Here is a 15004-nt window from a genome sequence, read left to right as displayed (position 1 = left end):
GTATCTTTATAGGAATAAACTGACAAAGCGGCTTTATAGCAATCAACAAAGTGGGACGTTTTCCCGTGCAAACTTACATATTAACTACCTACCACAAAAGTTGCATGAAAATCGGTTTGGTTTGGCGAGAAGCGTCATACATGTTATAATCTTAGTAGTGATAAATATATCTACATGAACGTATTTTTCTAAAGTAGGTAGGTATCGGATAGACTAGACCGATGGTTTAAATGTAGTTTAGTAATAGAAATAGTTATCATTATGTTTTAGTTAGTAGGTACTTTCCCAACGTTTAAATTTAAGGTACATTATTTCTAGGTTTATCTTTGGATTTAATTCCATTTACGTTTACCACTTACGGATCTACGAGTACCTACATTGCAGATACTCTACGTACAAGAAGTAACTGCTTAATTTATTATATCGCAAACAACAGAAGCGAGTAGGTACTTACCGCTAAATCCCCCATTCATTCATTACAATATTTAACTTTAAGTCCGTTTTTCCGGCGCCGTTTATTTTCAAAACAATTATAATCCAATCATAACGCGAGAACGTTCCAACTCGCAAATGGAAATGTCAACGTAATCCCAACAAACGACGTTAAAAGGCGCGTAGACAAGTCGCCAATCGCTAACACTCCGTGGCTAAGGATACGCTCTCTCAGTCTCGGTTGGACTAAAACGGAAGAACTATATAGAGTCGCGTTTCATTCGCCACGAAGCCGAAATGACAATCGTTGACCTTAGACGCCGATCGAAACGCAGTCTGGCTCTGACGCGCCAATACTGAAGAGCGATAGAAATAGCTACGATAACGATATTATCGTACCCATTTGTGCATTTACTCGTACCTTACGTACCCTGGTAAACCAGACCAGCGTGCGTATCCGAATGCACAAACGCTCACGAAACGCTAACGAAACAAAACGCTCGTAGATATCTATCTCTATCGGGTCCATATTGGCTCATATAAAATTATTTGTTATAAAATTATTGTTTATAACGATTTGTGCTCCGAATTATCATTACTCATAATTTTACTTATCATAATTTTGTTTCATTATTATCAATAGTACTACTATCACTGTTCATAATAATCATTTAGCCGAAAATTTTTAATCATAAATTCTATACAAATATTTAATAACATTCATAATTTTGTGTTTAAGAAAATCATTCATCATAAAATTATTTAAAAAGTTTTGGGGAAGTTCTATGAAAAACTTGTGCCATTTGTAGAAGCGCGCTTGGAGCTTTTACAGTGACATAATACAATTTACATTAAAAAGTCGTTTCTGGGTTGCTCACGGTCAACCTAACACGCTCCTCCTCGCTACGCTCGTCGTCGCACCTAACTGGACTGTCACATGTGATTTCTGTTCTGTTAACAATAATATAACGATAAATTATATTACTCGCAATCGTTATGATCAATAATTATATAAACATTAACATTAGTATAAAATGTATTTATGATGAATGACATTATGAACATAAGTCATTCGAAGTTACGATAGTTATTAACATAAAATTGTTATAAATAATGATCGTTATAATCTAAAATTGTATGAGAAACATTTTCGGACTACCAATAATCTATATACCAATTTTATATGAACTTTGGCGAAAGACATGCTGCGCCGACCCCAAGTGACTGGGATAAGGGCAGGAGAATGATGATATGAACTTTGGCGCACCCATCTCTATCGCTCTTGCGTATTGGCGCGACAGAGCCAGACTACCATTCGCGGCGTTTCGTTTTTGTTTCGCGTCATAGAAATGCCATTCGGCTACGGGGCCAGGTAGACCAGTGGACTGGGTGCGTAGACCAATTGCAAACAGTTCTCTTTCTCTATTGCTCTTCCGCATTGGAGCCTCAGGCCTCAGATCAACTTGTGTTTCGTTCACCACAGACCAAAAACTATAGTTATTTTGGCTAAGCCGGCAGGACCACTGTATCTGGATTGCTACTTCGCCGTTTCGGCACTGTGACAGTGACAGTAATGGGAAATTCGACGTCCAGATGCCACTCGAACTAAGTCACGTATGTTTGGACCTAGCAAGCTTGAAATGTACATTTGAATTCAGCAATCTACGATTTTTTGGTTTCGAGTACCTACTCGACTTCGTCACTCGAAAATCTGTGGAAAACGGAGCAATGCTAGAACTATGATCAATATAAACTGTGAACCTAGTAGTCTAGACCACTGATAAGCAATTTTATTAGTAGAGAGTATTGAACAAAACGCACAAAAGAGCGATCGACTATCAAAATCGGCCTTTCAGCTTGTCATTAAACCAATAGGTTTTATTAATAAATAAAAGCTCAATGTTACTATACAAAAATTTTACTAGTGGTTCTCGAATCAAGGTAATTGTCCCTTGAATAAAAAGCTGTAACAATATCAAAGGTTACCCTGCACATAACTTCTGTTCCGAATAAGTCATCAACTCATCAGTATAAACGAGCCCGCCAAGTTTGAAAATGTTAGATGCCCGTCACATTTGTCATTCTGTCAAAACGCATTTCACGAGTCCATTCGCGCTTCGCATTTCGAACGAATTTCAGACATGCGTGCAAACACTCGCAGATTTACGAGTAGGTAGTAGGTAACAAATAGTACCTAGGCTTTCCAGCACAGAAAAGTAACTTCAAGTGAAATTATAATATCTGGGGCCCATTTCTCAGATTTCGATGAGTTCATGACTTTATGATGCCACCACTCCTATCCCCACCATTTCCGGGTTTGTCATGTCATATATTTGTAATCAGAAGATCATATTAAACACATTGATACCTATTTTATCCGAGACGACATGAGTAAAAGTAACCTAAAACCCAGCGTCCTTTAGGAATGGATCGCGGGGAATAATTTTATTATGGGTCACTCGAATAAGCAACTCAACAAGTAATCATGATAATGTGGATGTACGTAGGTACCTACACTTTGATACAGCAGTAAACGGGCCATTAAAGTTGGTCGCAACCTTCGTCAATCGCTTCGCACATGTTACTGACGTAGGCAATTACAACATTAAATTTTAATTTAACTTTGTTTAAACAAAATAATTTGATTTTTAAATTGATTACGTATTCTACACTTTTAAATGTAATTAATGTAATTATTTGCCTGCAGCTTTTACCTTTACCTAAAAGTTTCTGCTAAAAAAAACCTGTGTCATTACATCGTCAAAAGTAAAGTTTGGAAGTGTCAATCCAAGTTTCAACTTGAAGCATTTGCAAATATAAGTTTTGACTAGTCAGCGTTATAAAACGAAAAGAAGACACGATAAACTTTATTGAAGTTATATTCTCCTAATTTTGTTGGTAAAGCATTTTTTGAAATATGAATTCGCTTAACATAGCTCGATATGACTCCTTTTGACTCGGATTCAAGCAAAGACGCGCGTATTTAAGAGGTAAATAGTAGGTACATAATGTAAGCCTTGTAAAATTTTAAACAAGATGTTTCTAAATACATAAGTACAGTACATATAATCACGATAACAAGATACTCAGATTTTAGAAATATATATACTTAGATTTGTAATAAGTATCATACAATAAGTAGATACTAGATTAGATTTTAAAATCTGCACGTCACCGTGAATCTATATACAGGCAGTAGATCGCAGCATTGCAATTTTCAGTACATTTCCCTCTACATTCAAGATTGTAGCAAGCTACGGCGCGGCGTAGCACTGTTCCTGAGCGGGTGGTGAGCCTCAAGGGAACAGTTCTGTGGACAAGAAGGATTATAGCTCTAGGCTTCCATTATTGAATCAACTAAAATTCAATTACAATCAAGTAAAATCATCATCAATGAAAAGGTGATGAAACAACGCACTAAAATCTGGTAGCCTACGGCGTGAATAGGAATGCCGAGGTGAATAGGGACGAGGCTTAAGAGGGCTTTCATGTGTAAAATAGTGAAATAGCAACCGAGCGCTTAATCATACCGTGTGTGGTATCATATCAAAGAGCTTTCCGAGTAGTTTACAAATATATAACATATTATAGGACTTTTTCTACTTGGTCTAACAAAATATGAAAAAATGTCCAAAAGTGGCAATAATTGTGACGGAGAAGGCTCGTTTTCAAAAAATTGCCAAAAATATATAATAGAAATTTATAATCACTAAGGCATAAGAGCAATTTTAGTAAACGTTGCAGATTAATTTTGTACGAAAATAACTCCGATTTGATGTAGATTTTCAAAGAAATTGTCACATAATTTTAGGAAATTTCTGAAAAAATTGAATTCGTCTTAGCCTTGTTTACTCTTTTTAAAAACCTTATTATAAAAATGTAGTCTGAGAAGTTTGTAGTACAGGATATATGTATTATAAATTTATCAGTTTCAGTATTCCAAATTGTCCAAATTTTACAAATAAGATCGACTAATCCAGCACTATACGCGGGTTTTCCTAAACGTGCATCAGAGAAAAAATCATAATTAATTTAATTAGTTATTTTTCTAAAATCCAGTCTTATAAGTATCAAGATAATAAGATGCTCTAATTGAAATTTGAATTAAATATATCTATTAGATAACGGAAAATGTAGTATTTCACCGACTAAAACTATCAATTTTACATTATTTTGACGTTTTTCTTGAAAGCAGCCTTAATATGTGATTTACCGGTCATTTACTAAATATCTACTTACACGAAGTGTATTATAACAATTGAATGATACAATTTCTGTAGTATTTTTTAAAGAAATTGGAGGGCAAATCACATTTCAAGACTCGTCCCTATTCACCCCGGCATCCCTATTCACCTCATTTGACTGTACCAGAAATATTTTTTCAAATAGGTAGCTTCGTAAGACCCAGATCAAAATGATTTTATTAGTCGTCGTATGTCACTAATCTTATTCGTTAGGTATTTTTGTTATAGATTGTACCAGATCCATGTCAAGTCACTATGTATTGGCAAGGTGCATTGAGGAGTGACGCTGATTGTCACAAATACTCGTAATCATTGAAACGGCAGTCGTTAGAACTAATTTTGAATCCCGCGAAAAATATTCAAAATATTTAAATAAAAAGTATTTTGTAACATGCAATGAATTGTTTCGTACAGAACTGTTATTCAAAATGCTATCTTACCCAATAAATGTTGGTACACAGAACTGGGTTAATAGACTAAATTAATGTAAACACTCCTCGCCACAGCACAATGCAAATCGTTAATTAACCAACATAATAAGAATGCCATTTCAAACTTTGAAAATCTCAACTTTGCATTGAAACTTTTGTTGGTTAAGCCAACCAACCAGCGAGTGTCTAAAATTGCGTTTAAGCACCAAATTTTAGTTGGTAGCTTAGGTTAGGTACATAGTATGTACCAGTATAATACCTATACACATTTTTATCAAACACCATCATTACATGTACATGTAGTACATACCTAAATCCCATCTCATTTTTTTATGTGAGCCATAATTATTTAGAAATGTCGGTAAAATGTTAATTTTTATCGCTGATTCATGTACATGTAATGATGGTGTTTGATAAAAATGTGTATAGGTATTATGCAAATGCATATATCCTTCTCTGGACCAGTCTGGAGCAATCTGGTAACAGACGTTTTCACTAATCCATAATCCGGAAAGTGTGTGTGTCTGTTTGTTTGTCCGTCTTTCACGGCAAAACGGAGCGACGAATTGACGTGATTTTTTAAGTGGAGATATTTGCAGGGATGGAGAGTGACATAGGCTACTTTTTATCTCTTTCGAGCGAAGCCGCGGGCAAAAGCTAGTAACTAATAAAAACTAAAATGTAATATACATAGCAGGGAACTAAAAAGAAATAAAGTATACATTTTGTAAGTCCGAATACGCTTCAAGGTTAGTTAATTTACCGGGTAAATAGTGCAACGGTGCAGCAGAAAATGGACTTGCTAATTCATTCATTCATATACAGTTATACACCTTGCTTTGGAGTTTCGTGCCAACCTGTTAAATTCGAACTTCTAATGACATTTAAATAAATAATAGTGCATTTTACCCGTAGTAATGTATTGATGTGGTTCATGTGACATAATTCAAACATGTTTCTAGTAAAATATTCTAATCTTTTTTTACAGAAATTGCGAAGCGTCTGGTTGACGTAACTGGTGATAGTGATCGAAGAGATGGCGACTTCCTCGCACAACATATCAATCAGCATTGTTATTTAGCGAAGAAATGTTTTTAGCATCCTATAAATGCAGGTGATTTATATCCCACCACTCGCAGGTTAAAATTGTCTTTAGACACATTTCCTATACCAGATATACAAGTAAACATAATACCTATGCATATCCATACCAAGGCTTCTGCCAATCTATGATGTCGCACTAATGAGTGACGCGGAGCGATAACAACACTTATTCCTAAGGCCAACTAAGCATATTGCTTTATGAAACAAACCAGCATAACCATGATCTTGCTATCAAAACCACTATGCTACATCAAAGATTGCTCTATACTGGTTCGTATTTGATATACTGACTATGTTTAATTATAACCCAGAACATATCGCGTGGCTCAGCAAATCTCTGATAACATATCACACTCTTACCCACTAACAAAATGCCATATTGCTATCCATACGAAGCGTCAACGCAACTATCGTTCATAGATTTTTAATAATGGTGAAATAAGTATGACTGTTGTTTGCTAAATAATAATGAATAATATATGGGCGACGGCAGTACTCTGTTTAAGTTTGATAGTGTCAGTGGGTGCGGACTTTGGTGACAGTGAAGGTAAATAAATAACAAGTACAATAGAATCATATCAGGAGACAGACATATAACTAGTACTTCCTGGCCAGTTTTATCTTAATAACAAAAAGTATTGGAAAAGTTAAATTTATAATCTTATAGGTACATAAACTACCCAAAATTAATAAGTGCTAAAAATATCGACTGTTTTTTGTACTGTACATACTTTCTCAAGTGTCTGGCCATCTATTGCGATTTGCGCCGTAAAACTAAAGTGTGCAATATAAATGAAATTACTTTCAGAACAATGCAGGATCCCACACTGCATAGGCCAAGAATACCAATGCATAGGCGATAGATGCTACTGCTCTGTTGGTTATATACCCAACCCATCGCAAACTGCCTGCCACAAATGTCCAGGTAACTAACTATTAACTAAATTAGTTCAATAATAGAAACTGAATCTTGACCTCTGAAACGATAGCGTGCCAACTGTCCCGATCCTGCGCAACTTTCTGCTGGTTGTTGATGGAGAGCTGAAGCGGATCCGCCACCAGACACTGCCCTTTCAGCAATTTTGAGCCAACCAGTCGGTCATCCGAAGAACGCTCTCTTGACAGCCCGATCGTCCCCCATTCTTTGTAATTTGGTCCCAAATGTCCCAATGTTAAATGTACTTGGACATTTAACATTTAGTAAATAGTAGATGGTGGGAAATAAATATGAGTAAGGTTAGTATTAGTAAGTAATGCTTAAACTGATGATCATTGAGTACCTTGCTAAACTACTAAAATTACTTTGGTGGGAAACTTTACATAGTTGCCAACATAGTTTTACATAGTTCATAATGTTTGTTACTGATTTAAGCTAGGAACTTACTATGCGGACGTCAGTCGTTGCGCGACCGCGGACGCGGATCTGGACAATGAATATACACTTAAGCTAGGAACATACTACGCGGACGTCCGTCGTAAATCGACCGCGGACGGGAATCTGGACAATGAAATTACACATAAAGCTAGGAACATACTACGCGGACGTCCGTCGTAAATCGACCGCGGACGGGAATCTGGACAATGAAATTACACATAACCGTGCAAACTATCGGTCGACGGACGTGGACGTGGCCTTGAGCGCATGGACGTCCGATCGAAATCTGGCTCGCTGGATGTTTTGTTCTGTGCACACTGATCGGTCGCGGTCGCGGTCGATTTACGACGGACGTCCGCGTAGTATGTTCCTAGCTTTAACCGTGCAAACTATCGGTCGACGGTCGTGGACGTGGCCTTGAGCGCATGGACGTCCGATCGAAATCAGGGTGGCTAGCCGAATGGCACAATCGCTCACGAGACGCTCACGAAACGAAGCGCTAGTAGATATCTATCTCTATCACGCTTGCGTATTGGCGCGACAGAGCCAGCGGCGTATCGCTTTCGTTTGGCGTCGGAGAAATGCCATTCGGCTACGGGGCCTGGCTCGCTGGATGTTTTGGTCAGCCGAAGCCACGTCCCGAAGACCGTGCACACTGATCGGTCGCGGTCACGGTCGCTCGACGGCGGACGTCCGCGTAGTATGTTCCTAGCTTAATGCACATTACTGATTAAGATACAAATAATCAATTTGACTCATACTGTACTATCTAAATACGTTGTGTTGCTGAATGCCCTTCTATCAATACACTGTCACAATTAAACAGATTGAGGGCATGATTTGCATATTATACTTTATTAATTATTACATGTAGATAATCTGCAATCGGAATTAATTATCCATATATTTATTGCCCAGAAAATCCTTTGAGCCGGGGGGTTTATCACGTACCGACACGATCGAGTCATGTTATTATCTTTTCACTACGATATTTACTGCATTTTATTATTGTTTCAAGTCATAACATAAAAACAGACGTAAAAATATTTGAATATGTTTTATATTTTTATCTGCGCCGTATTCAGATACAATTTTAAGTAAGTATTTAAAGAAGATAGAAATTATACCACTTGTACCCACTAAACATTCTACAATAAGATGGTCATTTCATTCTACAGTAGCGATGTGCTGAAATTAGCACACTAACCCATCATTTCATTTTTCGATTCGTTGAAGGAAGAGGGAAAAAAATTAAAGTTTTAAGAGCTCTTAGAATTTCTGAAATTCTGGACGGAGAAAACATGAATTGAAACAAAAACATCTAGGAAACCATAATAATTATCTAGTTTCCCATTGAGTTACGTAAAATTTAGTATTCGTAGTGGACAATTGACAACGTTTCAAAATTTTCAATCTCCCTAAATCGAAAACCATTTCGAGATATACGCTTGTAGATCACATAAATCATTTTTTTAATTTTTTTTCCGCATTTTTAGTATAAAAAATCTTAAAAATAGTTTAAAGGGGAAGTGACGTCAAATAGCTGATTTAGGGCTGCCACTATATCAAAAAAATCTTCCAGTTGGGATGTCACTTGAGTTTGACAGTGAAACTTATCACAGTTCGTAGCAAAGATATTAAAAAAATCATGGCTTAGTCTATTGGCCGCTGTACACATATGGCCAACGGTTCCACCAGCCCTTTGTGAAACCCCTTGGCCAAGATAAGAGCCGCTGTTTACACATTGGCGAACCAATCACTTGGCATTGGCTCTTCATGAAAGATGGACGTGGAATAGAAAAGTCTAGGAAATTCTAGGTCATAGACGTTGTCAGAAAAATTTGATTAAAAAATAATAACCCCGTAGTAAAATTAAATTATTTGAAATATTAACAATTTTTTGAATATTCTGATAAGAACATTTATCTTTTTTAGGAAATACATTAAACATTTGCAAGGTTATTTTATTTCCTAAAATCTACACAATTATTGGCATAGATAAACTTATTATTTTCGTAAATATTTCACTACTGTCCTCTCTGACGGCTGACGACCAACTGAATGAAGCGCCAACGTGTAAACGCAGTTGGCCATTGGCGCCAAGATCCTTTGATGTGTGGACAAAAAACCGACACCAATCGGTTGGCCGGCAAGCGCAAGCGCCAACTGCCAACTTACGGCCAAGTAGCCCTCTACACGCTTGGCCAAGGGGGTTGGTGAAACCGTTGGCCATATGTGTACAGGGGCCATATGATTCGTAGTCATTCACTAGTGGTTGACAGTGACACTTGACAGTCAGACATACCGGACTGTTTAAGCTGACTGTTAAAACTTTTTTTTTAGGAATGAATTTGTCGTTTTCTTAGGTGTATGAAACAACACATGTGACGTCACGAAGCTGTGTCTTGACGTTTGTAACTTACGCTCTTTCTGCTCGAAGCAGTAATAAAAAGGGAATTTCTCTTTAAAATAGCAGTTTTTGGAAAAATAAAAAAATACGTGTATCTTTTAGTATTGAGTTCTTTCAAACCAAACAATAAAAAGTAGTACTCAAAAATATGAAATGTTGTCAATTTGGAGTTTATAGGTACCTATCATGGCTACCATACCTAATATTCAGCTTACATTTATAATGTACGGAACTCGCTTATCCATCCCTAAAATAAAAAAAAATAAAAAAATCTCAATATCAATGTAGTTTTGATAATCTTACTCACATTTCAAAAGTAAAGCCCGCGCAAAACCGCAGTTCAAACTGCAAGATACACGTTCACATTAAAATGAGTAAGGATCTTTCATGTCTTGCTTTAATGGGCCGTTATATGAAATAATATACGAACTGCATTTATTATCGAACACGTTCTTATGAAACATGACATAGTGAACATTTATCCATATAAATTACCTAATTACCTACATTTTTCTTCTTCTTCTTCAGCGTTTTCCCGGCCTAGCGCCGGGTACGCTTTCCTGCTGTCTTCTCCACTTTGCCCGGTTTTCGACATCCTTAGGCGTGATGGCCAAGGGGTTCCACCAAGGTTGGATCAACCGTTGGCCCCATGTATATATACAGCGGCCATTTGATGTGTGGACAAAAAACTGACACCAGTCGGTTGGCCGGCCAGCGCTGGCGCCAACTGCCAACTTACGGCCAAGTTAGCCCTCTACACGCTTGGCCTAGGGGTTGGTCGAAGGGTTGGTCCAACCGTTGGCCCCATGTGTACAGCGGCCCTGCTTCCATCAAAAATCTACGGCAATCCGAAACGTTGCTTAAAAATGCGTTTTTTTTTCAAATTATATAAATTCACCGCATTTATTCTGAAAGTGCCCAATTGAACAACCATGAAGAGGACTCTTAAAGAATATGTTTTGGAAGCATATAAACCTTTGTTTGATGAAATCGTACAAAGAATCATTGGAATATTCTCAAATTAAGCCAGCTAGCTAGGGGTTGTACGAAATTTATTTGCTAGACCTTAATGAAAGTAAGTACCTACCATGGCTACCATAAACTCCTAAAATAAAAAAAATATCAGACCTTATATCAAATAGTGCTTACCTTCAGATCATACTCTCGTAACATAATAATACAAAATTATGCACATGTCAACATTTAGACCAGGTTTTTTCTGTCCTTATACTTAACGATACAGTCCTTATATTTCCTGTAGGGCAATCATGGTCGCGCGATAAATGATAAAACATCGGGCCGTCCCTATCACACTTACAAATAGTGCGATAGGGGCGGCATGCTGTTTTATCATTTCACGCGCGACCATAATTACCTGCCTGGACACGCATGTAAAGACGGTTTGCAGCTTCCTGGGAAATAATCCTACGAGAAAAATCTGATTTTAATGGTCTTTATTATAAGTAATAATAGTTATTTGTTATACAAGGGGGCAAAGTTGTATTTTAACGCCGAGTGTGGAATTGAAAAACGAGTAAGTGAAAGGATTCTATAGTTGAACTTGCGAGTTTTTTAACACACGAGAAGTAAAATACATTTGCACCCGAGTGTAACACAAAACTTTTCCCCTCATTATAGCGAGGAAACTACAACGCAAATAATGCGTTTATCACTGCTTCCAGTAGTTCCACAGGTGGTAAATCATCTTTATTACTAGATTCACCTACTTTTATCAATTTTAAAGCAGTTAATTTGACTTTATTCAAGGTCAAATTACTTTACCCACTAGTGGATAAAATGCGTTTTTACCCGCTGGTATTGAAGGACAAAACACGTGTTTCCGAGCTAGTGAGGGGAAAAGTAATTATCATGAACAATCACAAGAATTACCTGCCTATTAATCAATATTAAGAGATAATATATATGTCTGTTAACAACTGATGTGAAAGATGTGTTTTCTGTCGGCGGTAAAATTGGTTTAACTTGGGTTTAACTCTCAAAATTCCAGTCGCTCGCTCGGGTATTATTACTATTACTATTGAACTAATTATTCGCATCATTAAATACGAGCGGTTACACAACAATTTGTCCCCTTGTAAATCAAATAACTTTTACAGGATACATGGAAAAATGTTTCGGGCCATGTTGTAACCCACACGGCAATGGCAGCCTGCAGTGTTTTCAGGGGGTGTGTCAGCGGTGCTACGACCCTCTTGGGAATTGGATTTGCAGGTCAGTCTCTGAGCTTATTAATATCAATATTGATACTTCTACTTTCATTTACAGTCACTAAAATATTGGAAGGACTAAGGCGGTCATAATTTCTGAACTAGTTTTAATGGCTTGATTCGAATTCGTACTCAAGTTTTCGAATTTTGTACCAAAACCTGATTTTTATACTACTAGGTATCTGTGGTAGGTAACAAATCTGGTCACTATAAAAAGGACGCCAAATTCAAATTTTCTATCGAATAAAACCTTTGCTCCATACATTTCTCAAATTTGCTACCTTTTTATATGACAAGATTTGGCCGTCTAACGCTTGACTGATAGTAGAACGTAGTAGGACTGCTTATAAGTCTATACAAGTATACATATACATAACACAAAGTTCTTTTTTTTCAGGGATTCCTTGGATCAAATACTGCTAATATCCATAACCCGGGTGGTTATGGCTACGGCGCTGGTGCTGGGGATTGTGGCAACATTCGTTCTTCTGTATAAGCTTTGTGCTGCGACAAACTTGAGGTATGTATGTTTACGAACTTGCTTTAAATTGTTCCCGATTTGCCGGATTCCTGTTCCGCCAGGTTACAGGAATCTCGTTCTCGTCAATACGATGAGCACAATTGCTTGAGTTAGACGGAAGCTATAATATCCCCCGAAGCCGAAGATTTGGGTTTAATATTCAGGAAAATAGGTATACTTTCTCTTACTTTTAGCTGACACCGAAGTCCGAGCTTTCGACCAAAACTTATTTTTTATACCGAAACTTGCCGAAACCTCAGACGAACACAGAGAGGTTCGGCCGTATTTTGGCATCAACGAACAAGAAAGTACAGCGGGACAAATCTCGACTGGGGGGCAAATCTAACTGATCCATTTTTTCCATGTTTCACAATGTTTACATTATTAAATAGAATGTCCACCGGTTGTATAAGATAGGCGTGTTCAGTGCATACATGTATAACTCAACATCATAGTGTAATAATGGAAAATTGGATCAGTTACAATTCCCCCCAGTCGAAATTTGCCCCCTTACATACGAATTCTTGTGAAATTTGACCACACTAGTATTGGATACGTGCAAGTAGTAACGCCACTCTGGCGATGGCCAGCAGTAAGTTCATGGCGTTCATGCACACGTTGTATATTTATTTCATCGGATACCTACAATTATCTTTTATTTTTTATATTTCTAGGCCATCCAACAGTAGAAGTCGCCTATCCGTCGGAAGCCTCCAAGTATATGTAGAGGAAAGATTAAGAGATGCGCCACCCAGGTAAGACTAGTTGTTTTGCTGTTTACACATAGACATACCTAAATCACTATGTACCTATTTGGGTATATATTTAAACTAAGTGTTATGAATGGTAGTACGTATGTATTTGTGTCCTAAAAGTAACTAATCTTTTTTTTAATAATCATGTTTTTGTACCGCCTACTTTTCTTTGGGTTGACTGGTAGAGAATTCCTTCTTATATCATTAAGTTCGCCTATTGTACGATGTCTTTTTTTTTATGTAATAAAGATTAAACAAATAAATAAAATATAAAGCAGTAGGGTAATTTCGAATCACAGAAATGCTCGGGTAATTTCGAAAGGGAATCTTGATATGATGGAAATAAGTGTCCGGCCACACCAGAGCGTCGCGTGTCTCGGGGCGCGCAACGGACGTCCGCGCCACGCCGCCTCAGTGTAATTCAAAAAACGTCTCCTCAGTACATTTTGTAAAGGAAGGACATAAGACGCGCCCCAGGTGGCGTGGCGGCGGCGTGGCGCGCGCCGCGCCGCTTGGCGGCGCGCCTTACGTCCTTCCTATACAAAATGTAATTACTGAGGAGACGCTTTTTGAATTACACTCGGGTGGCGTGGCGCGGACGTCCGTTGCGCGCCCCGAGACACGCGACGCTCTGATGTGGCCGGTGCCTAATGGTGATTTTTATGTGACTTTCGAAATACAACACCATAACAATTCGTTTTTCATAATAATGGAGAAAATTATACTTAGGTTTAATCACATAGTTAAGCAGGTTAAGTATTAGGTACATACGTAGGTACATAACTAAGCTTGGAATCAATGCTTGGAATCAATAAAATGTATGGCAATTCGCAGGTACTCACGAACAGCGCCTGGTGGTTCAGCGGTTTATCCAGCAGTTGCATTTTTGAACTCAGGATTCGTAAGTATTTATTTATATAACAGAACATGAATAAAGTAGGTAATTAGGTACAAGTAGACATAATAAAGTTAAGACATTCACCTTTGGCTGGTATGAAGACATTTTCTGTAAGGGGTGTTTTTTCGCGATTTGCGCGAGTTGCCCTCATAATAAATAATAGTTGCTCAAATATGACGCTGGCGGAGGCTATCAGAATGCCAACTTAGCTTAGTATGAGTCAAATTATATTTATACTATTTCAGATACACGATAGCAGTCTTCCTCCGCCGCCTTACAGTCCTGAAAGAAAAGAAGAAGAAACGCTACCGCCGAACCCTCAAATGCATATATAATATAAGGGATATACATAATATATACATAGTTTAATAAAAGGAATAAATCAGTTCATATTTTCCACATCTTCTACCTATAAGCATTTCCTTCGTATCAATTTCGTATAAAAAATAGAGACACAAGAGTAATTACATTTTATTTTATCCGCAATAATAAATTATCAGTAAGTTAAGATGAGATTCATGACAAATACATGACTTAAATCATACTTAAATGGATTGTAATGCAAAAGAATGGATTTTTGAAGGAATTTTCCATAACGGTTCCTTTT

The 15004-nt window shown here is 37.4% G+C and overlaps 1 protein-coding gene across 1 annotated transcript; it reads left to right on the top strand.

The window, feature by feature from the left end:
• The first annotated feature begins 6581 nt into the window (after window positions 1–6581).
• Window positions 6582–14789, top strand: LOC125224791. The gene is made up of 7 exons (XM_048128246.1): window positions 6582–6758; window positions 7020–7136; window positions 12114–12228; window positions 12622–12744; window positions 13419–13499; window positions 14334–14400; window positions 14643–14789. Exons 1-7 carry the CDS (start codon window positions 6680–6682, stop codon window positions 14730–14732), a joined length of 672 nt encoding a protein of 223 aa, XP_047984203.1. The 5' UTR covers window positions 6582–6679; the 3' UTR covers window positions 14733–14789.
• Window positions 14790–15004: the final 215 nt, after the last annotated feature.

Source organism: Leguminivora glycinivorella, chromosome 3, assembly GCF_023078275.1.
Source record: "Leguminivora glycinivorella isolate SPB_JAAS2020 chromosome 3, LegGlyc_1.1, whole genome shotgun sequence".
In the NCBI taxonomy this organism is placed as follows: Eukaryota; Metazoa; Arthropoda; class Insecta; order Lepidoptera; family Tortricidae; genus Leguminivora; species Leguminivora glycinivorella.
Note: the sequence above shows the minus strand (reverse complement) of the source record. Positions and strands in the feature narration are given on the sequence as shown.